Genomic DNA, 22,594 nt, shown 5'->3' with positions numbered 1-22,594 from the left:
GACGCGCAGGCTCAGTAGTTGTGGCTCACGGGCCCAGTTGCTCTGCGGCATGTGGGATCCTCCCAGACCAGGGCTCGAACCCGTGTCCCCTGCATTGGCAGGCAGATTCTCAACCACTGTGCCACCAGGGAAGCCCTGCCGATCTGCTTTTATTTCAGGTGTGGCAAATAGGAATCTAGTGGTCAAGCAGGAGACACGTTATCAAAGCCCTTGAGAGAGGTCTTCTTTACAGAGTGTTTTAGGCAAAGCCACTCTGAGGGCTCAGCATGACTGAGGTTAAACAAAAGGTTTTATTTAGAGGTTCAAGCCAAATTGGTGAGTTCTTTTTTATCCAGTTTTCATATCGTTCCTGATTGGGGGTGGGGGTGGGGAACCATACCTTTTCAGTAGGAGGAAAGTGTGTAATCATCTATGGAGGGAGCCCACTTCACTGTTCCCTGAAGTTACGGAGACGCGCGGCCACTCGGGCGGTAGCAGTAGGCGCCCCTGTTAAGCAGGTATGTTCCAGAGTGAACGCCCCGTGCAGGGCTTTTTTTCTGCTTAGAGGTTGCGGAAGGGTGAGCATGCATCTTTTCTTGTTTTCTTTCTGTTAAGCCAGCTGAGAAATGAGTACAGATTGGGCTTAGCACAGATGCAGTTTCTTTGGATTTCAGAACACTCAGACTTTTTTTGTGGAGTGCTTGTGCTGTTTGCTTTACCACTGGCAGAGCAACTTAAATCCACATTAATATTATAATAAATCATAAACAGGGACTTCCCTGGTGACGCAGTGGTTAAGAATCCACCTGCCAGTGCAGGGGACACGGGTTCGATCCCTGTTCCGGGAAGATCCCACATTGCCGTGGAGCAACTAAGGCCTTGAGCCACAACTGCTGAGCCCGCGTGCTGCAACTACCGAAGCCTGCACGCCTAGAGCCCGTGCTCTAGAGAGCCACACAACACAAGAGAAGCCACCGCAATGAGAAGCCCATGCACCACAACGAAGAGTAGCCGCCGCTCGCCGCAACTAGAGAAAGCCCACACGCAGCAATGAAGACCCAACGCAGCCAAAAATAAATATATAAATTAATTAATTAATTAAAAAAAATAAAGATTTACATAGGAAATCAGGTGTGGTCATGGGCATCCTTCTGTAACACAACAGCCCATGACCAGAGTGGATAGACCTTGGCCAGGTTGCTTAATTTCCCTGAGCTGTCCTTCTTCTTGTGTAAAGGCAGGTTTGGATTAGATTATCTCTCCAGGGTCAGAAAATCTTTTATTTTAAAATTGATCATTGGAATATATATACATCATCAAGGAACTATAACGTACAGTCCAGTTGGAGTATGAGATATAAATATATGAAAAATTAAGTAACTGTGTAATATTAGTCTTGATCTTAGCTCAGGATGACTTTAGAAGGTATAAGTCACCTAATGGTGAATTGCTGTTAGTACTCGGGGTCTGGAAAAAGGTGTGTGACCACTGTCATCGTTGGGCTGGTTTGCACCTTGGAAGCAGTGTGGGTGAGGTGGGTTTGTGGTAATTACTAGTAGTAGCACCTGTATTACTAAGGGCCAACATCTTGGGTGATGTCATCCACTGTCATTTTTTAGCCACCACCTGCCCATATGTGGACTCCCACCAGATCTGCATCTGAAGCTCTGGTCTCATCTCTGTGCACATGTGGCCACATTATCATTTTCTGCCTGAAACCCCTTGATGGCTTCCCATGTGAGCTCAGGCTCACACAATCTTTAATACACCTGTCAGGGTGAATCTGTACTCTGCTTACCCCACCAGGCTCAGCATGTGCTGTTCTCCCTGGACCACTGCACTGAAATTGAGTGGGCTGTCTTTCATTCCCCAAATGGGCAAGCTCTTTTGCGCCTCAGAACCTTTGCATGTACTGTGCTAACCGCACCCCCAACTTGCTCTAACTCAGCCATTCTTTATTCAACTTCACTCTTCCTTCTGGCCGCAAAGTATCTTCCTCAGAGAGGCTTATTTGACCCCAGACTGGGTAAGCATCTTCTGTGTTTCTTTCAACACGCTTATCACAACTATATGTAAACCAGCAGTTGTGTAGCTCATTACTTACAGGATGATTCCCTTGGGAGCTCTGCACGTGTTTGTAGAAACCTTGACGAGTCAACATGTCTCCCGGTGCTCCTTCCTCCCAGCCCACTTGCCGGCGTTATGTGATGAGCCACTGTAACGTTATCACTCCCAACGGTGCCCTGCCATTAGCTTTACCTGAGGGAACGATATTAATAGAATGTCCACAAGCAAAGGCCTTCCTGGGAAAGGGTGTCTCTGTCATGGTGGGACTCAGGGTCCTCTGTGGCCGCATGACCTGCACGCACATAGACCTGGACGGTTGAGTACCACCACCCAGCAGAGAGACTTCTAACAGCATGATTCAGACACTAGGGATGTTTTTCTATGTGTACATTTCTTTAGAACACCTTGGTCATTTATACAATTTCCTGTTTGTGGACTGGTAACCATACCTCACTAACTTCTTAAAGTTTTTTACTTGTTTACAATTTAAAGTGAACAGAAACATAAAACTTAATGTTTAATATTGTTGGGCTTCTAGAATGTACTATTCTAAAACATAATAATTAAATATTTTTAACACAAAAAATTAGTTACCATATGTAAGGCCTGGATTTTGGATAAGCATGTTTCTAATTTTCTTCCAGAAGTCATACAAAAGAATGGAAAGAAAAGGGAAGATAAACTACCACTTTATATACCACTTTATATTAGGAGCACAATTGGGAGGAAGGAACAAAGATAATTAATTGACCTTGATTAGAGACATAATTGTAAATATATATGTATATATATATATAATATTATGTACACTCACATATATGATTATAAATAACATGATTATATAAGATAGAATTGTAGGATGAATACACTGGACTCTGTGCCTGCATTCTCTTGTTGCAGAAGAAGATCTGTACATTTGAGAAGTCAGTCAGTCCTCTGATAGGGTTGGTGCAGGGCTTCTCAGCATTTTGGGCTGGATAATTCTTTGTAGGGGGGTGACTTGTACATTGTAGGAAGTTGAGCAGAATCCTTGGCCTCTACCCACTAGATGCCTCTTCCACAAGACATCACAACCAAAAGTGTCTCCAGGTATTGCCAAGTGTCCCCTGGAGGAGAGCAAGATCACCCCCAGTTGATAACCGCTAGATTGGAGTATCTCATGCTTCAGGTTAAGTCTGTAGTCTGGAGGGTGAGTGCTCAAAACTAGCCTAAGTGCTCAGAATAAGGCAGGCAGAACAGGGTGCCTGTCTCCGTCAGCATTTCTGTCCGGGGAGATGGTGTGCACATCCCGGCTTCTGTTGAGACTCATGCTGACAGCCCTTCCTCTGCAGTGGGCATTTCATTCTGGACTTTTCTGAAGTAAATGAAGTCGAGTTCACTGATTTTTTTTTTTTTTTTTCTTAAACTTTGAAGCACCAATCCAATTCTGAATTCTTCTTCTTATTTTGTTAGGAGCTCTGTGCCAGAAATGGGACAAAGACCAAATATGTATTTCTTATTATAAATCACAGTCTGGCCCCTGGTCTTTGAACAAGGAACTCTTACAGCAAAACAATCATAAAGGTGAGAAGATACTGGCACATTACTAGAATCTCATTCAGTCATTAACAACTATCCACTCCATCATCATGTTGTATGAAAAAGTCTCCCAGGGCGAGGCCACTCAGGGTTGCAGGCTTGTATATTTTTGTCAGATTCCAAAAGCAGGAGTAGTGTCAGCAGTATTTGGCTTCATCCTTTCTGACATCTGATCTCAGGCCCAGCCAGATGGAAGAGATGCATAGGGCAAGGTGTGGGGAAAGAGCACGGAGCTTCCATGCTCTCTCCAGTCACACCACTCTCCCTGAATCTCCACATATTTACCAACCTGGAAGCTCCCTTAATTATACCGTAAGAGCCAACTCAAACCCACCTTTGCAGGGAGCTAGGTGATCACTCATCAACTGTGAGCATTTGATTGCCTCCCTCCTAGGTTCTCAAATGCTGGTCCTCAAACCATGACAAAGCTCTTTCTGATCTGTGTGCAAGTGAGAAAAATAAGGGAATGTAGTGAGCTCTTAAAGATTTAAAAGCTTTTAAGAAAAAAATATAAGATTGGCATTCCTAGTGGCAAGTATGTTTGTGTGTATATGTTTTAATAACCTTTCTATATGAAACAATGGTAGTGATTAACGTTATCTGTTTTTAGTTTGTTTGTTTGGGTTTTGTATTTTAGTATTATTGCTTGGCAAGATAAATGTTGGAAACCTATGACAGTGCCCTGATAAAAGAAATTGATAATATATGTGAAATTTATTTGACAGAGTTGTGTGTGAATGAAGGATATCGAAAAAGTATCTTCTCATATTGCAGCTTGACTGTATTAAGGTTATATTGCTGAAAGTGATACAATATTTTTCTCTTTAGTGTAAAACCAGTTTGCTCCTTGAATTTTTGACATAAGCGAATTCCATGTATTATTAATCTAATTCTAACTACAGTGAGAGAAAACATTTAATAAACTGTTTTTTAACAAACTATTTTAAATCACTTCCCCCCTCCCCCAAATGATAACTAAGGGACCGTTAGATCACAAAGGGACCATTTGTATTTGAGCAAAGAATATGTTTAGCTCAAATAGAAGTCTTTCTCCTTGTACTGTTAGAAAGAAAAACACTATTTTCCCCAGCGTTCATTTGGGTACAGCACAAACAGCATGCCTGTTTCAGCATCTTGCACCTAGAAATCTATTTTCACCATTTAATTTTTAAGAACTATGTTGCCTGTGTGAATAAACAATTGTGGTAGGGTTGCAAATTTGGTATAGTCATAAATTAGAATATGATTTCATAGAATATTGTTAACAGTGATTTTAGAGTTTATCTGTCTCACTGCCATATTTTACGGCTATTCAGAGGGCACTAACATCTGGCTTTTAATCCAGTTGAGTGAGTTGGGAACTGTTGTTGTTGTTTGTGTGTGTGTGTGTGTGTGTGTATGTCCTGAATAGTGGGAAGGAAGGCACTTAGAACTGAACCACTGGAAGGGATTCCTAGTGAAGTCTTGTTCCTCATAGCCCCTGCCTTCCTGAACCCAGCACAGTCCCATCTATCTTCTGCTGTGGTGTTTGTCAGTTCTGGTTGCTTCTCTCCAAGACAGTTAGCCATTTGTATCTCACCAGGTTGAGTAGCACCTGGTTAAAATAATAGACACTCTTTGCATGTGAATTATATATCTTTTCCTAGGAGCAAATTTTTAAAATTTCCATATCTAATTTCCCAAAAGTTTCCGTAAAGTACATTGAAGGCAGATGTTACTCTGCTTATAGCACAAACACAGCAATTACATGGCAGTTAAATTGTTTCTCAGGTCACATAACAAGATGATAATAAAGGGGTGGTTCATCCAAGAATTATGATTTTGGAGTCTCACAGTTGTCCATAATGAATAAATCACCATACTCTGTACCCCTGTCATTTCCCAGGAATTTTGCAGATAGTTGACGTATTAGCAGACATTCATATTGACTTGAGAGTAATTATTTTTATTACTGCCTATGCTGTGGAAAGGAAAGCTCTGCTTTAAGGTTCTCACTGAGGACTCAGGCAGAATTCAAACTCTTGACTGCTGAATACAAGTCTCCATTTCTCTGGTTTTTTCTCCCCCTTACTCCTTTCCCAGGCCCTGTGACGCTTCTTCACTGAAAATCTGGCTGCTCCCCAAACACACCGTGCTCTTCCAACCCTCCAAACCTTTCTGGATAGTAGTCCGTTTTCCCCTGAATGCCTTTTGTTCGGTTCACTGCTTGACAAATCTTGTTCTTTAAAGACGTTGGTTTTCAAAGTGTGCTGCCTAGACGAGCAACGCCAGCACACCTGGAAGCGTGTTCGAGCTGCAGATTCTCACCGGCCCTCCAGGCCTCCTGCGCTGGAGGACTTGGGGAAGGGAGACTGACACAGCTCAGAGGAGGGTGTCCTTAGAGGGCTAGCGCTCTCACACAGACCTCCCTCCCTAGCTGGATCATCCTAGAGAGGATTGGAAGAGGACCCAGCAGTCTTCGTCTTAACAAGCTCTCTGAGTAATTCTGACATGATGGAGTTGGAGAACCACCATGTTTAGTCACCTTTCACGTGGCACCTCATCTCTGAAGCTTATCCTGAGAGTTCTTGAGCAGATAGTCATCTGTCACGTGAGGCACTTTTTCTTAGCGTGTTAATTAGTCAGGGTAGGCTAACTGCTGTAACCAAATGACAGTAGGTTAACACCAGGTTTATTTCTCGCTTGTGACAAGATCTCATTGGGTATACCTTGAGTGGTCTTCCACATCATGATTCAGGAATCTAGTTTCCTTACATCTGTGGCTTCTCCCTTACCCAGGACTTCCTCAGAGCTGCCTGTGGAGTCTCTGCTTTCAGTGGGCCCATCAAAGAGACAGAGAGAGAGAGCTGGGACCGTTGTGCACCTTGTTTTACAACTGCACCTAGACTTTGCTACCTCATTTTTCTTATGTTCCTTGGCAAGAATCCAATCGCATAGTTTCAGCCTAACTGCCAAGCAGATTGGAAAAGGTGGTCTTTCTTTCTACCCAGGAAGAAGAAACAGTACTGGGGAGCATCTAGCCCAGCTCTGTCCAATAACAATATGATGCCAGCCATATCTGTCATTTTACATTTTCTAGTAGCTGTATTAAAAAAATTAAAAGGAGGGGCTTCCCTGGTGGCGCAGTGGTTGAGAATCTGCCTGCTAATGCAGGGGACACGGGTTCGAGCGCTGGTCTGGGAGGATCCCACATGCCGCAGAGCAACTAGGCCCATGAGCCACAACTACTGAGCCTGCGCGTCTGGAGCGTGTGCTCCGCAACAAGAGATGCCGCGATAGTGAGAGGCCTGCGCACCGCGATGAAGAGTGGCCCCCACTTGCCACAACTAGAGAAAGCCCTCGCACAGAAACGAAGACCCAACACAGCCAAAAATAAAAAAATAAAATAAATAAATAAATAAATAAATAAATAAAGAGCATGGTTGCAAGACCAGGCATACACATAAAAAAAAAAAAAAAAAGGAAACATGAAATTAATTTTATAATAATATATTTAACTTAATCCAGTATATTCAAAGTATTATTCAGCACGTAAGCAATAAAAAATTATGAACAAGATATTTTACATTCTTTTTTTTTCATCCAAATCCTTTGAAATTTACACTTAGAACTTATTTCAGTTTGACTAACCAAATGTCAAATGCTCAATAGCCCCGTGTGACTAGTGGCTACTTCAGTGGACAGCACAGTTCTGGCCAGTCGCTGCCACACGTGGTATGTACATTACTCATTTGCATCCCTCCATCTTCACTCCCCCACTGGACTGTGTGTTCCTTACCTCTCCGTCCTTGCACAGTGCCCTGTGGTTAAGAAATGCTTGTGAGTGATTGAGGCGGGCAGGAGACTTAATGTGTGAATCCACTAAATCATGAATGGATTAATGAGTAAATATGGGAGAGCATTCCTCTTGGCTCTTTTAACTACTCTAATGAAAGTTCCTAAGAAGTTCTCTTTTGTGATAAGTGCTGGTTTGCACAGAGTATGACAAAATTAGTGTCACAGTAGAAGAATAAAGTAAGCCCAATTAGCTGTGGTGCTACTATGTAGTACTGAATTGCAGTAAGTTTGAGCTGAAAGAACTTGACCATCAGATGGTTTGTTTTCCTCATTTAATGAGCATGTGTCCCTGAGACAAGTGGAGACTTGGAGGTGGCACATCAGCTCCGGGGAGATGGGTCTGCTGACACTTTTAGTTGATTTAACTCTATTGCAATAAATCTGAAGTCCTGTGTTTTCCCCCAAATGAATGAACACATATTGGAGTATCTGCTGCCGTTATCTCAAAATGACATGCTAGGGAAAGTGTTAACATAGTCTCAGTTTAAAAATGCTGCTAAACAAAACTTGTTTAAGATTTTTTGTTTTACCACCTTTTTTTAAGTCTTAAATCAGGAACTAGGAAAGCTCATGTAAGTTTTTTCAGTCCAATGTACACATCTGAGATTCTATTTAAAAGGAAAATAGTAGTACATTAGACTGTAATATTGGATTAGGGGTATTTTTTTTTTCATTACTGGGCTAATTGCAGTGTGGAGGATACATATGGGGGATGTCACTTTGGCATCTTATTCCTCTTGTGGCAGGAAGAAAGGAAATCCTTAGAAATGCATGTGGCCTTTCTCTAAACAGATTGCTTCATTGCTTTTAGTGAGCCACCATAATGGTCACAAACTTGAACTTGAATAAGAGCTTGTAATTCAGCTGGCAAACAAGGTATTTGTGAAGGGATTCTAGGCAACAAAACCCTAGGGTTGGTTTTGTTCTATATTCTTTTCAGGAAAGTATACTGCTAAGCGCCTGTTTCAGTGTGTGATGACCCCAAAAATAATTTGAGAGATGTGTGAATCTTGTCCTGTTCTGTAGATCTTTTCTTATTGGCTTGAAATTGAAAGGCATTTTATTTTGGCAGGGGTGGGGGAAGAAGGAGCAAGGAAAAGTGGGTGAAGGGTGATTCTGGTGGAAGAGCCCACCCACAAAGTTGTGTTTTTCCAAAAAGTGCAGCTAAATAGAAATGATCAGTCACTAATAAGTCGAAACCTGCCATGGTGTTTCAATTAGGCTAAGGCGTGTGTTCATCCCCTGGAGGATAGTAAAGGTTTTGGCCTCATCCCCATACTCTACATGTTTCCTTGTATTGGATCTGGGCTTAACCATTGTGGGTGTTCATCCTATATCTTTTACGTTATTAAATTAAGATCAGTGATTCTCAGACTTAGGTGAAAGCCTGCAGCATAGTTACCACCCGCGGAGCTGTGAAAACTATAGATCCCTGGGTCTCAGCTCAAGGTTTCAATTCAGAAGTTCTGGGTGGGGTCCTGGATCTGTATAATACAGAGGCGAGCAGGCATTTGACAGGTTCAGATCAGGAGGTGGTAGGGGAACATTCCAGATTGACAGACAGCATTTCTGGAGGCATGAAGGTGAGGCATGAGGAGGCAAAACAGTCAGTAGTCTTTGTGCATAAGACTTGGGATGGGGGTGGTGAGGAGGGCAAGGGGGACCACAGTGGGTCTGTGTGCTGCATCAGCCTTGCAGGCTATGGGTTGAAGGGTTGCACAGTTTAGCACATGGAGAGACTGTCTTGCCCTGGGAGCTGGATCTCCAGGTTATACTGTTTGTTTCTTCCTTCCTGCCTTCCTTTAGGGGATTAAAATGGGAGGAAAGTCTTTGCCCTCACATTTCCGTCTTCCTTCACTCTGTTCCCTACTTTGAACTATTAGGAGGTTTCACCTATGTGTGAACAATAAAATAAAAAAGGTTTCAATAGAGTGAGGTTTTGGTCCTTTGCTCAAATTGCCCCTGTATTCACCTCATCTTCTAAGGAAGAAGAACTTATGTTGAGCTTAAGTTTTAAATCTTTCAAGTTGTGGATGATCATCTGAAGATCTGGTCACTTGTAGACCAGTTATAAAAATAGATGCTGATTTTATCTTTATGGTCAAGGCAAGTAAAAATGACCTCTTATTAATCTTTTAAAAATTGTTTTACCACAGAGCACCTCTGTGACCTTGGACTAATTCCCTAACTTCCGCGCCTTGGTTTCCTCATCTGTAAAATAAGGGTTGGTGGAGGACTAAATATACTGCTTATCATAGTGCCAGGCCCAGAGTAAGCCCATGCTGAGCAGAGCTGTATTGGAGCCTGAAGCAAAAAGAAAAAGCAATCAGTAGTACTGATCTTATCTTTATTTCAAGTTTTGATTTGTCTATCATGGCTTTTTTTGGGTATTAACTTTGATTTAGTATTTCATTAAATTTTATGTATCTTGATTACTGAGTTTTCAGTGCTGTCTTAAATTCTGTTCCTCAGTTGAGTGCCTCACTTAACCTATCCCAGTCCCGGCCATGGAGGAAGTATTATATACGCATTAGCTACTTTTTAGACATAATTTAAAAAGTTTCCCAAATGGTAATAAATGGCTTTAGCAGGTTTAAATAATGTGTTTAGTTTAAAGTAATTCATGCTTATTAAAGAAAGTCTAAAAAGTGTAGATAAGTAGAAAGTAGGGAAGATGAAAGCCTTTGTTCCATATTTCAGACGCAACCGCTATTAACATTGCATTTCAGTTTTCACTTCCTGTTATCTTCCATTCTAATATTTTCAGGCCTCAGAAAACTCTCCAGTATTTTCTGTGGCTCCCTTAAGGAGATACATTTTCGAAAGGGAGGTAAAATTATGTTTGAAATAAAACTTAGGGGCTTCCCTGGTGGTGCAGTGGTTGAGAATCTGCCTGCCAGTGCAGGGGACACGGGTTCGAGCCCTGGTCCGGGAAGATCTCACATGCCGCGGAGCAACTAAGCCTGTGCGCCACATCTACTGAGCCTGCGCTCTAGAGCCCACGAGCCACAACTACTGAGCCTACGTGCCACAACTACTGAGCCTGTGCTCTAGAGCCCACGAGCCACAACAACTGAGCCCACGTGCCACAACTACTGAAGCCACATGCCTAGAGCCCGAGCTCTGAAACAAGAGAAGCCACCACAATGAGAAGCCCGCGCACCACAACGAAAAGAAGCCCCTGCTCACCTCAACTAGAGAAAGCCTGCGCGCAGCAATGAAGACCCAACACAGCCAATAATAAATAAATAAATAAATAAATTTATTTTTAAAAACTCTTAAAATATTCCGACCTACTTAATTACTAGGTTTAAAATTAATTTTGAAACATAGCTCCAAAGCACAGCAACTATGTGAACTTAGGGTAAGTTATTTAATTTATAAAAACACCAGTTTCTATAAACAAAAATACCTCCATATAGTGTAATTATTGTAACGGTTAAATTGAAATGAATTAAATGAGTATGTATGTTGAAAGCCTAGCACATAGTAGGGACTTGGGAGTGGTTTCCTTGCCCATCTCTGCCAGACCCCAAGCCACTCATTCTCTTCCCTTTCCTCTCCCCTTCTGTGTTGAAATTCCGTGACAGTTACCTAAATAAATAAATAATTATTGACTTCTAGATTTAGGTCTTGGCAAAACATAAATTGAAGTGTGTGCCTGGAAAGTTCCTAAATGCTTCATACAACTTTGGAAGACTCATTTATTTCGTATTTATTTAACCTGCTATTTTCGAATCGACAGAGGGACTTCACGACCTGGCCCCCTTTTTGGAAAGGCCAGTGGAATATTCATACCCCCTGGTGTTGCACTTTTCAGAGCTTGATTAAACATGTCTCTCTCTCGCTCTCTTTTTTTTTTCCCACCTCTCTCTTTTAACTATGCTTTTCCTGGAAGAAGAGTTTTTTCCCTTGTGTGGGAGGGGAAAGCTGAAGTCCATTGTGTTGCATGTGTAATACTTTAGAAATGTGACAGAAGTAGCACTGGACTGTTCAACCTTCAGTACAGGACCAGAGGTGCTGCAGCTCCATCACCACCACCACCACTGTTGGTTTCTGAGTTGTGTGATGTGTGTGTGTTGATTTGGCAGTGAAGAGAAGCTCTGATGGCCTGCCTTCCTTTGACATTTGCCCTCCCCACCTGCCTTGTTTGCATCTCCACCTCTGGTCACCTTTATTTGTAGCTTATCTATGAAAAATTCATTTAGTTTAGTTATGTATTTTTACAAGCACTCGGGGGGAAGCTTTGACTTGTCAGGATGTATTGTCCAGGAATAACATTTGAGCCTCCTAAAACTGTCGGCTTTATTTTCTATTCCTTGTCAGTCTCTTAATTTCACAAAGGAAATCAGTCACAATGAGCTTGGAGGGCCCTCATTTAGGCAGCAGGATTAGAAGGGACACATCATCTTTGCTGCCGATGAGTTTATCTTATGGAAGGGACATAATCTACTGCTTTTTAAAAGAGGGGACTTCCCAATTATTGTTAGGGAACCGGTATGATTGTAAATGATCATTGTCTTTTAAATGCAAGCTAAATTTGGCCAGATCTTCTGGAGGAGACTCCACACCCCCTTTGCGAAGTTTCCTCATGGTGGGTTTGCCCCTTGCAGCCTGGGAGTGTTTTCCTTTTTGCAGAAGTAGGTGTGCAGTGTTGGCTGGACCCGTTCTCTCTCCTTCCCCCTTGTTAGGGAGCTGATGGCCATGAACTGTGACACCTGGGAGTAATCAGAGCCCTGTGACCTCTCCCTGCTTATCCCATCTCTGTCATCTAGATGCAGGCATCAAGATGGTCCCTCGGCTTTGCACCTTATAAACACTGATGGAACATGCTTTAAGTAAATTAACATACACAAATATTTTAATGAAACCTGTAAACCTGGAGGGTGGTTATTCGTGTTTTTCATTATGTTGTTTTGAGAGGTGGATATGGGGAGAAGTGAAAGAATGGACATTTGTCTTCCACTTATAACCAAATAAGGCATTTGAAAGAAAAACTTTAGTGCTTTCAACAAAGGTTTTGATTATTTTTTTCTTGCCAAGCACGCATTCTCTGGCTCTTCACCTCAGTATTTGTCACATGGTGGGGAAAGTTAGAAAATTCTACTTCGTGTGAACTCCCTTGATGCTTGAGTTCGTGATAAATCAAACCAAGGTGAGGCAGTTTCATCCTTTGTTTCTATAAGCAAACATTTATGGATTACCTACTGTGTACACAGTACATAGCCATCCCCCCTCCCAGGGCTCAAAGCTGACGAGGGGAGATAACACATGCTCCAGTCAAGGTTGAGGCTGCCACAGGCCGGGCTTTGGTAGCTCAGGCCGGGAGTTTCATTTCCTGAGAGAAATCCCAGGCACGTTATGTTTTCCTTGGCTTTGTAAATTTCCATCTCTGAAACAAATCATTGACACTGCTGGCTGAATTATCATTATACTGACTAAAATAAATAGTTCACAGAAAAACTGTGGGTATCCAGAGTGTAAGAGCTCTATATCCAGACTGGGTTCCCAACCCTTTAGTAGATTCATCCAGTAAATGTGTTTTGAGCACCTACCCTCTTTTAGGACCTGGGACTAGAACAGTAAACAAGATAGACAAAAATCTCTGTCTTCGCAGAGCTTCTTCTGTTTTTAAATTGGAGTTAGACAGACACTAAACAAATAAGGAAAACAGAATATAGAGTGCCAGGTGGTGATGGAGGCTGTGCAAGAATGGAGGCAGGAAAAGGGGATGCTGCAGGTGGGGTGGGGAAGACTGTCTTTACTGAGAAGCTTCTAGATCATTCGCAGCTGCAGGCAGCATTCCTCCACGTGGTGGGACACGTCCATTATCCACCTGGGTCTTGGGAGTGAACAGTATCTAGCTAGGATAATAATGGTGGACTTTCTGATCCCTGTTTTCCAGGTGAGGGAACTGGATAATAATGGTGGACTTTCTGATCCCTGTTTTCCAGGTGAGGGAACTGGGCCCCCAGAATGGTGAAGTCGCTGTTCTAGATTTCCACAGCTGGTAGAAATGGGAGGACTCTGCCCATCTTACTTTCCTCATCTGAAAACAGAGCCTTCGTTAGGGCCTGTCCCCCACTGTCCCAGCCCTGTGGGCTCACCCCCAGCTGGGGAGAGAGGGCAGCAGGCCTCCCCTTCCTGCTTCTTCACCAGTAGAACATCCTATAATTCTTGTCCTCTGCCAGCCTGTCGTCTCTGCCCCAGCTCTGTTGGAAATGAGGATCTGATACGTTTAGAAATATATCTACCTTTTAGTCTTTGTGTTTTTATTCTGTGTGTAGTAGGGCAATATGATTTTGAAATGTTTAACATTCCATTCGGATGGTTTATTTCTCCCCAAATGCCATCAATAGGGGAAGTTTTAACAGTTAATATTATAGACATGTAGAGCTGGAAAGATCTTTTGGTGTTAAGTTCTCTGTTGTTTTACAGGTAAAGTGTGTGGGTCCCAGAGAGGTGAAGTGACTTCTCTAAGAGCACACAGCTGTTGAGCAGTATAGTGGGGCTAAAACCTCAGTGTGAGCCTTCTCTATGCCATTACCTTGTAATACAGCGTATTTGTTTATTTCTAACTATAGAAGTGATAAGTGCTTTTGAAGAAAATCTGGAAAACAAGAGTGAGAAAAATAAAATCACTAATAATCTTACATACCAGAAGTAACCAGCAGTCACATTTTGTCGTTGCTGTTGTTTTCAGTCTTGTATATGTGTATAATTGTGGGCATTTCCTCAATGTCATCAAAAGTTCTCAAAAAACATAACTTTTATTGGTTCTATTATTTGCTCTGTTTGGAGGTTTACTGTGTTGGCCTTTGGGTGTCCCCTGGGCATTAGGCTTCATCTGATGACTCATTTGCTGACTTGGCCGTCAATCAGCAAATGAGTAAGACTGCAGGTGTTGACACTGCTGATTGCCATCTAATGGTCTGTTTATTTAACCACTTAAACCATTTAAATTGCTTTATCTCTACTTAAATTGAATTTGAACCTGCTAAAGTGAAGAGCTTTGTATCTTAAAACTTTGGTTGACTCTCTGGCTAGTCCCTCTGGACCCCAGTTACCTTATTCTGTGAGTGGAGGGTCTTCCCTTGGTCCCTTCTCTAAGAACTAGATAAACTCTAGGGGCTTCTCCTCAGAAATTACAGGAACACAAAATTTTGAATGTAATTTTAGAGGGTTCGTGGACTACTTTCCTCCCAAGTTCAGCATTGGATTCCAGACTAAGAAACACTAGGCTAGATGATGATGTGTATCTCGTTTCTGTGATTATCTGGTTAAATCTCTAATGACAGGAGTCACTGAGGTGAGCATCAGACTTTATATCAGAATGTATTTTTGATATTAACTCTTCTGAGAGGCCCCAGGGGTCTGGTATAGAAACCCTGTCTCCTCTCCCCTCCCACCTCTACCTGTCCCCACATCTAGCCTATATTTTTGTCACCATATCCCTCCTCTACTGTAACTGACTATTTAGCACTTTGCTCCCTGCACCCATTGCCTCCAATCTTGTCCTGTACTCTGTTCTGCTACTTCTGTGTACCATATTTTTGTTTTCTCAGCGGGACAGATCATATTCCCAACACCTTTTCTTTTCTCTGGCTAGCAAGCTGACCCATACACTGTGGAAAATCTTTAGTCATTTGCTCCTTTTTGCAATTTTTCTTAATAATTTTTTCTTACTGTTTCACATTTTCCCACAAAAGAGAAAAGGAATGATTACTTTGGAGTATATATCTAATATGTATTTAACTATCTACTCCAAAGTAGAGTACACTTTATTTATTCAAATATACTTTACATATACTTTAAAGGCATATATATATATTTGCCTTTAAAGTTGTTATATTTTAAATATCCTCCTGATATGCCAAGAACCTCTAATAGGAGAGTAAAAAAATTCCATTGAGATAATTGACATTTATTCCTTGCACAGTCATTCTTTATATAGTTACTAGCTACAGCAAAATGCAGTTTGAATTTTTATATAATTCATTGCTAAAAACAAGTTTATTTGCACTTCTTAAAGGTTCACTTACACTGTTTCCAAGGATACCTTTGTCTTTAAAAATGGCTAGCAAGTTTTGCAGAATAACATTTTCTTAGCTGGGAGAAAGGAACATTTTAATTATTAGTAAATGATCCGTTGGGTTTCAGTTTATGAACAGTTGAATGCTTCTGCCTTAATTTGGGTCATTAACAAATGAAAATATTTGCATAACTTTACAACCACCAAATTGCACTTTAGGGCTAAAGATAACTGGTGACATAAAACTGCCATAAGAATTCAATTCAGCCAATACGTTTTGAATGCTTGCAGTACCTCAGACACTGGGGACTCAGAGGTGGTTAAGGTACAGTCCCCGCCCCCATGAATTTACAGTCTCACTGAAGAGTGCGGCACATACAAACTTAGTAAAAGGTAGACTGTGAAAAGCTCCAAGATTAGAGGTAAATGAAACTAATGCCCAGATGGCATCAGAAGAGGAGCTAATTCAGTCTGGCCAGGAGGATCCAGGGAGTTTCAGAGGGAAGGTGGCATGTAAACAGGGTCTTGAGATGTCCTCTGGGCGAGAGGGTCCTTTATTCAGCTTCTTGCTTTTCAGAATGTGATGGAACTTCATCTTACTGTGGGAGGAGGAAGATGGGGGCTTTGGAGTCTAAAGTTAGCCTTTCTTATAGTAAAAAATTACCCTTGGAAAATTCCTTAAATTTCCTATAAAGTCTTCATGTTTTTTTTGTACCCAACCTGTATAATAATTTGTATGTATATCAAAATCTGAGAGCTGAAACCCATATACAGAAACATCCATTTCATCTTGTCTCTGAAATGTTCCTACTTTCCCATGGTTTTTACTCCATTCTGTTTTAACAGTAAAACTCTATACCCTTAATGCATGTTGATAGACGTCTTTGTTATTGTAAGAGTTAAACTGGTTAGTGTGTGAAAGAACTTGAGGTCGCTAGAGTTAGGAGCTTGGTGAATGCTTGTGGATTTGAATCCAGAGGTCCAGCCTATACCTTGTTCTTTGAAATGTTGTAAAGTAGAACTTGACCACATACTTCCTGTCCTTCTAAGATGGCATTTCCTCTTGTGGCTGCTCTGACCAGATGTCATTCTCATGTCCTCAGACATTGATCTCATGAATCCCTTAGAGGAACCACATCCTACTTGTTGGTTTAGGTTCGGATGCTAAATTCTGTACTGTGTGACTCCCCTTGACAGGCAGATTTCTAAAGTGTTTGTCTGTCTTCAATGAGCAGAATCGAACAAGGGCCCCTTCCATTGCCTGAGAAGTTAGGTGGCAGGATTGGTGACAGTAGTATCTCCATTCCTCTAAGTCCTGAGAATTTCCTTCTTTCATAAAAAGTGGACCCACTCGAAGGTGACAGGCTAGACCAATGTCTTGCTCTCACAATTGCTTTCCTTTATCTGGGATTTCGGTATCATGCTCTGAGGTGGTGGTGAGAAAGCCGTGTGAATTTTGCTGCTGCATTTCCTGTAAACATGTTGAGAACCTTGTCTAGACATTAATCAGTTCTCTTTTATGTAACTCTCTGTGTGAGAAACTTGAAAAAATTTACTTGCCTTACAGCTTGGTATGTTCTTTTGTTTTGATGATATGAATTATGGAACTGATTATGTTTGCCTTTCTGTCTTGGCTACCTTGAAGCTCAGAGCCAGTTCAGAGTTTTTTCTGCGATTACAAAAGAAATATAAATTCATGGCTGAAGTTTTGAAAAGTATAGAAAAACTTAAAGAAGAAGATGCTCATGGCATGCGCACAGGGGGATCAAGACAACTGCTTAAAGGCTGTTGTCACAATCAAGCCGCAAAGAGGGAAGGGCAGTGGATTTTAAATTGCCTAAGCACTTTGTAATGTGTTGTAGCAACACAGTAGGCGGAATTGTCATTTTAGATCACACAGCCGAAGTCCTGAATTTAAGACTAAGGTTAATTTCTTCAGATTGGAATAGCAACAGCAACAATAGTAATTACCATTAAATAAATACCTACATATGTATTAGGCACTGTGCTGTGCCATTTTTACAGTTTTACCTCTTCACTGAAATTACCTTGATTGGATTAAACCCAGATGCTGCCTTTATCTTTAATTGCTGATCAGTAGCTTTTACCTGTTTGTACTTTTTAGCTGTTGGCATCGTTGGAATAGAAAACTGGTTCAGCATAGCGTCGTGGTGAAGAGTGTGTACACTGCACCCATACTGCCAGTGCAGTGTGTGACCTTCTGCACATATGCAACCTCTCTGCCCATCAGTTTCCTCATCTGTAAAATGGGAATAATCATGTTACCTACTTCATAAGGTTGTTATAAAGATTAAATAAATCACCTCTGCAGGGTTTGGGACACGGTGAGCACTTACAGTGTGTAAAATAAATAACCTTTTAAGTTCCTTCTCATTACTTACAGAATGTCAGAGTATTTTGACCCAATAAATAGGATAGCAGTTCTCTCCTTAAAGTCTAGAACTTCTGTTGGCTTAATGATGATGGGGATTTTATTTAAGATTAAATAAATTACCTCTGCAGGGTTTGGGACACGGTGAGCACTTAACAGTGTATAAAATAAATAACCTTTTAAGTTCCTTCTCATTACTTACAGAATGTCAGAGTATTTTGACCCAATAAATAGGATAGCAGTTCTCTCCTTAAAGTCCAGAACTTCTGTTGGCTTAATGATGATGGGGATTTGAGGAAGAATTGGGCTTTTTAGAACTTCTCAAGCCATTTCGAAAAGGTTTTCAAACTGTTGGTTATGTTGTACTTTACTAGGGCTCAGTTTGTCTGTTTAGTGCTTATGGCTTGCCTCCTCTGATTTATAGAACATTTCTAAGTTTTGATTTAACTTATTTCAAATCTATATTTATGTTACAGGCTCTTCGGGTTTTTTCTATCCTCTTGTAACTTTTCAAAGATAGATTTAAAAACAATTTTTTTGTTTTTTCTTTTTAATTTTGTTGTTGTGGTTTTTTTTTTGTTTGGTTGTTTGGGCTGCACTGTGCTGCATGTGGGATCTTAGTTCCCAGCCCAGGGATCGAACCTGTGCTCCCTGCGGTGGAAGCACGGAGTCTTAATCACTGGACTGCCAGGGAAGTCCCTCCCCAAAGATAGATTTTAAAAATCCATAGATTGTATTATTTTGGAACACAGATTTGGTGAGTTTATATTACCCTGAAAGATTACCCAAGGTTGAGAAATTGGGTAGTTTAAAAAAAATACTATAGAAACTACTAATTTTTTTTAATGGACTCATAGAACCCTTGTGACTCATTACCCAATAGTATCCACACTCAGAAAGATTCCTGCTGTTTGAGTGACAGAGACTGGGGTGACCTCGGCGGGCCCTGGTGGGAAGAAGAACGTGTGGACGTAGGGCGCCATCTTGGCTCCCCCAGCGCCCCCTCGGAGCCCTCTCAGCCTCAGTCACTTGACCAGGAGAGGAAGAGACTTGTACCTATACCTTACATAATAGTTTCTATATTTTCCTGGATATATACACCTGTATACCTTGTGGCACCTGTTGTTGTTAAGTGACACCTCGTTCCATTGTTTACTTCTACTTCTATTATTACTCTTACTAAATTCTCCCCAGTCTCAATGAAACAAGCAGAATAACTAATTGGGAGAAACTCTGCCGCATTCCAGGAAGTACAGATTAATATTTAATCCCATCTTAATGTGCATTTTCCATGTAGCTTATTAATAAATCCCTTAACACTTTTGTTTTGGTTTTTCCTGAGATGATTTAAAAGTTACTTCACTAGTAATGTGAAGAAATGATTAAAATAGCAGGCTTTTGGGAAAACACATTTTAAGTGCTATCACCATTGAACCATGGGATGGTGACCCATCTACTTTCCTGTGCTTTTGTGTAAACCTCTATTAATTGTATGAACCTGTTATTTATGATGTCTATTAATCTTGCCTTCTCAACTTGCTCTGACACTCCCAGAGGGAGAGACACTCTACTCTGCCTTATATTTTTACTGTGATCCTCTCAGTACCTAGTACCAGACTCATTAACCTATTGGTACTCACATACATATTGATGGATTTAAAGTAATATTTTGTTTAATTTACCATGACATGTGGTATCTCATGAAAATGTGTGATGACCTCATCTTTTATCTACTATAAAATAGTAGGTAAATTAAGTGTGCGTGCTGCGGGCTGTCGTGCAGGGAGAAACTCTTCACTTACATCTGCACGCGTGAGGTGCCGGCCACAGGAACCCCTTGCTGTTTGCACCTCCCTGCTTTGATCATCAGCCAAGCATTTGGTGTTTAGCCATAACACGAAGGAAAGCATCCAAAAACTATAAGAATTTTAGAACAGCCAGATGACCTCGCTTCTCTTCAGCTCCAGATGTGAAGTAATCACGAAGGAGTCTGACTGTGACTGGTTTTCTTTTCAGCACAGCACTGTTTTGATTCGGGTCGATGTGGCCCATGCCGCGTGGAGCAGGCACAATGAGGCCGGTCTTTATCGAAGGGGCAGCACACTGTGCATTGTGCAGTTTGGGGTTTGTTTTCCTTTGGCCGACGAGTGGGAACCTCCCATTTTCCGAGCAGTAGTAACACCCCTGGAGGCTGGCCCTCCCACCCGAGCGGGCTCTGCAGACCCAGCCGGCGGGGCTGACCACTTGTGCCTGGGAAGTCAGCTTCCTTTCCGTCCTCAGGCCTCTGGCATGCGTGTGCCTTGCACAGCCAAGGACTCTCAGCTGTCCCAGTTGCAGACTTTCTGACTTGCGTTTTCAGCCGAGGATGCAGGCTGATAAATTCAGGACAAGTAGTAGAAATGTCAAAAAGGAGCTGGTGATCGAGTCCCCCCAGCAGTGCAAGGATGCAGCCCAGGGAGAAGTGGAAGCAGAGAGCCCGGGGCCAGTGCTGGTAAGAGGGCCCCATCCACGGGGCTTCTGCTGTCTTCTCCACGCAGTGCTTTTATTGCGTGTGCATGCTCGGTGCCTTCTGGCTCTCTGGTTTGATTTTAAACTTGCCTTGCCTATTTCTGGCGAACTCTCTTCTCTGTTTCCTCCTGTAGATTGACTTCAGTTCCACTTTGATTCTTCTTTGGGAGGAAAGATAAGTTGACGTTTTGTGGGTGAATGTGGTTTCCAGGAGGCTTCTTTGTATAGAACAACTATGTATTGTTCATGTCTCACCTAGCTGCACTGTCGTCAAACGTAAACCCAAGAGGCGCATTGTAATTGCCTTTTACAGGATTGAAAAACGTCTTTTGCAAAATTAAAACATATTTACATTATGTATTTATGTGATTGTGAAAATTATGATGATGACATGGGGGGAGTGTTAAGGAACATAGCTGCTGAAGTTACATGTATTCTCACTCATTTTAACAGGTTTGCCTTGAATTGAGCAAAGTAAGAAATAACCTAAGCTTTGAACCAGTTAATAGAAAAGTTTCTATTTTTAACATTAGCTAAACTCAGAGCAGTTTGGATAAATTCAAGTGCTTCGGTAGACTTTGTAAGGGAGGAATGTGAAAAATGGTTTCGTTGTTATCATCAATGAGTAGGTTGTGCTTCTCTCTCGGAATTTCTTTAGTACAATAAAGGCACATAATTTTTTAAGCAAACTCCAAAAAACCACCAACATGCCCTGTGGTGGGGACAATTGAGCCTTTCAAAGGATCTGTTAAAGGGATTGTTAAGCTTGTACTTAGCAATTTTATATAGTGACTTTTTTTTTTTTTTTTAACACAGAGGTTTATTTGCTGTTATAAAGTGTTTGGTTAATGAACTTAATTTTCAATTAATGTCTTTAAGAATCTGAACTTAAACTTCTCTGTAATGCATTTTATTTGAATTAAATTGCCTTTGACCTGTGAGACTGCCTTATATTGTATTGCCTTCAAAATTACGTTGCTAACCACGAACTGAGAAAGTCAGTAAAGTGTGATGGGCTTTTTCACTGTAGGTTTTCATCTGAGAGATTTAGGCCCCCCTCCCTGCTCCCAACATTGTTTAGAGATGTTATTCGTTATCTTGGATTCCTTTCTGCTAGCACAATAGTTCATTTATCCATTGAGAAGCTTGAGCAGCTTTCATGCAGTAGTAGATTTAACCGGTTAAAGCTCCCAGCTGATGTCGCTTATGATTTCTTGGAGGAAGTTGTGTGGTTTGGGTTCCCTTGTGAATATTCTTAAAAATCTTTTGTCAGTGTTTCTCCAGATGTGTAGAAATATTTGTCCAGAGGATTAAATACACTGTAGAAAGATGCTCTGTGATTTTTTTTTTTTTTTAATCACCCAAGTGACTTATAAAAAACTTGCTTCTCTTTCTTGTGCTCAAAAAATCAGCTGCTTATGTCCCAGTTATTTGTTTAGGTCCAATCTCACTCCAGGCAGTTCCACGGGGAGTTCGTTTTCCACTGTAATGGATAAGGCTGTGCTGGCTGCAGCTGCACCTGGTGGGAGTGCTTGTGGGGCCTCAGAAGCTTCTGGCAGCATGGAGAGCTCTGGCCCGTGCACCTGCAGAGAGAGGTGTGAGGGAGAGGGGGAGGCAACAGTGATACAACAAGAAACTTTTTCTTATCTCATGGTGTTTCTCTTCTTCCGTTGGGGTAAGCAAGATAAAAAGAGCTACTACCAGATACGAGAAGCAAGGATATTTAAGCAGAGCCTCTGCCCAGGGCAGATCTCCTTACCTGTGATTCTCACTGCCCACAAGAAATGAGAATTCAACACACTGCTCGGAATACAGCTTTTCTCCAAGATGATTTTTTAAAAGTATGCCAGCACAACCATGAGATCTGTGTGTTGTAGTGCTGTTTGTTACTATTATGTTAGTAGCCCGTGTGCCTGTTGAGAATCCCCAAGTCTGTAATGTTTACATGTAAGTAACTTACTTTGAAATCAAGTTTTGCTGGTTTTAGTTATGTACACAATCACTCCTTGGGGAAAATATTACATAGTTTAGAAAGCAGAAAAGTAATTAATGCATATAATTAGAAAAATGAATAGTGTAAAATAGGGAAATGTAAAGTACCCTTACCTTTAATTTCCAAAAGTGCCCGCCATTTATTATTTGGTGTATAACTTTCTCCAAACTTTCTCCTGTGCACATAAAAATATAATTTATTGTGTGTG

The 22,594-nt window shown here is 41.4% G+C and overlaps 1 protein-coding gene and 1 long non-coding RNA gene across 27 annotated transcripts in view; one reads left to right on the top strand and one right to left on the bottom strand.

Annotated features, from left to right (window-relative positions):
• Positions 1-22,594, top strand: part of DOCK9 (dedicator of cytokinesis 9) — a 324,518-nt gene that overhangs the window by 130,240 nt on the left and 171,684 nt on the right. For 7 of the 26 annotated variants that reach the window (XM_082366038.1, XM_082366037.1, XM_082366057.1 and 4 more), the window contains exon 1: positions 20,118-20,376. The exons of 8 other annotated variants lie outside the window; for them this stretch is intronic. In XM_082366038.1, the coding sequence (XP_082222164.1) occupies positions 20,251-20,376 (126 nt within the window). In that variant the 5' untranslated portion in view covers positions 20,118-20,250. Of the gene's footprint in view, positions 1-20,025; positions 20,377-22,594 lie in introns of those variants that run through there. 11 more of the 26 variants (XM_082366044.1, XM_082366042.1, XM_082366045.1 and 8 more) reach the window with 4 other exon arrangements.
• Positions 14,497-19,618, bottom strand: LOC309616056. Its single transcript, XR_014237244.1, has 2 exons — positions 18,009-19,618; positions 14,497-17,817 (listed from the first exon to the last, which is right to left on the bottom strand). It is a non-coding gene; the product is annotated as an uncharacterized lncRNA (long non-coding RNA).

This window comes from Balaenoptera borealis, assembly GCF_965194805.1.
Source record: "Balaenoptera borealis genome assembly, chromosome: 18".
NCBI lineage: Eukaryota > Metazoa > Chordata > Mammalia > Artiodactyla > Balaenopteridae > Balaenoptera > Balaenoptera borealis.
Note: the sequence above shows the minus strand (reverse complement) of the source record. Positions and strands in the feature narration are given on the sequence as shown.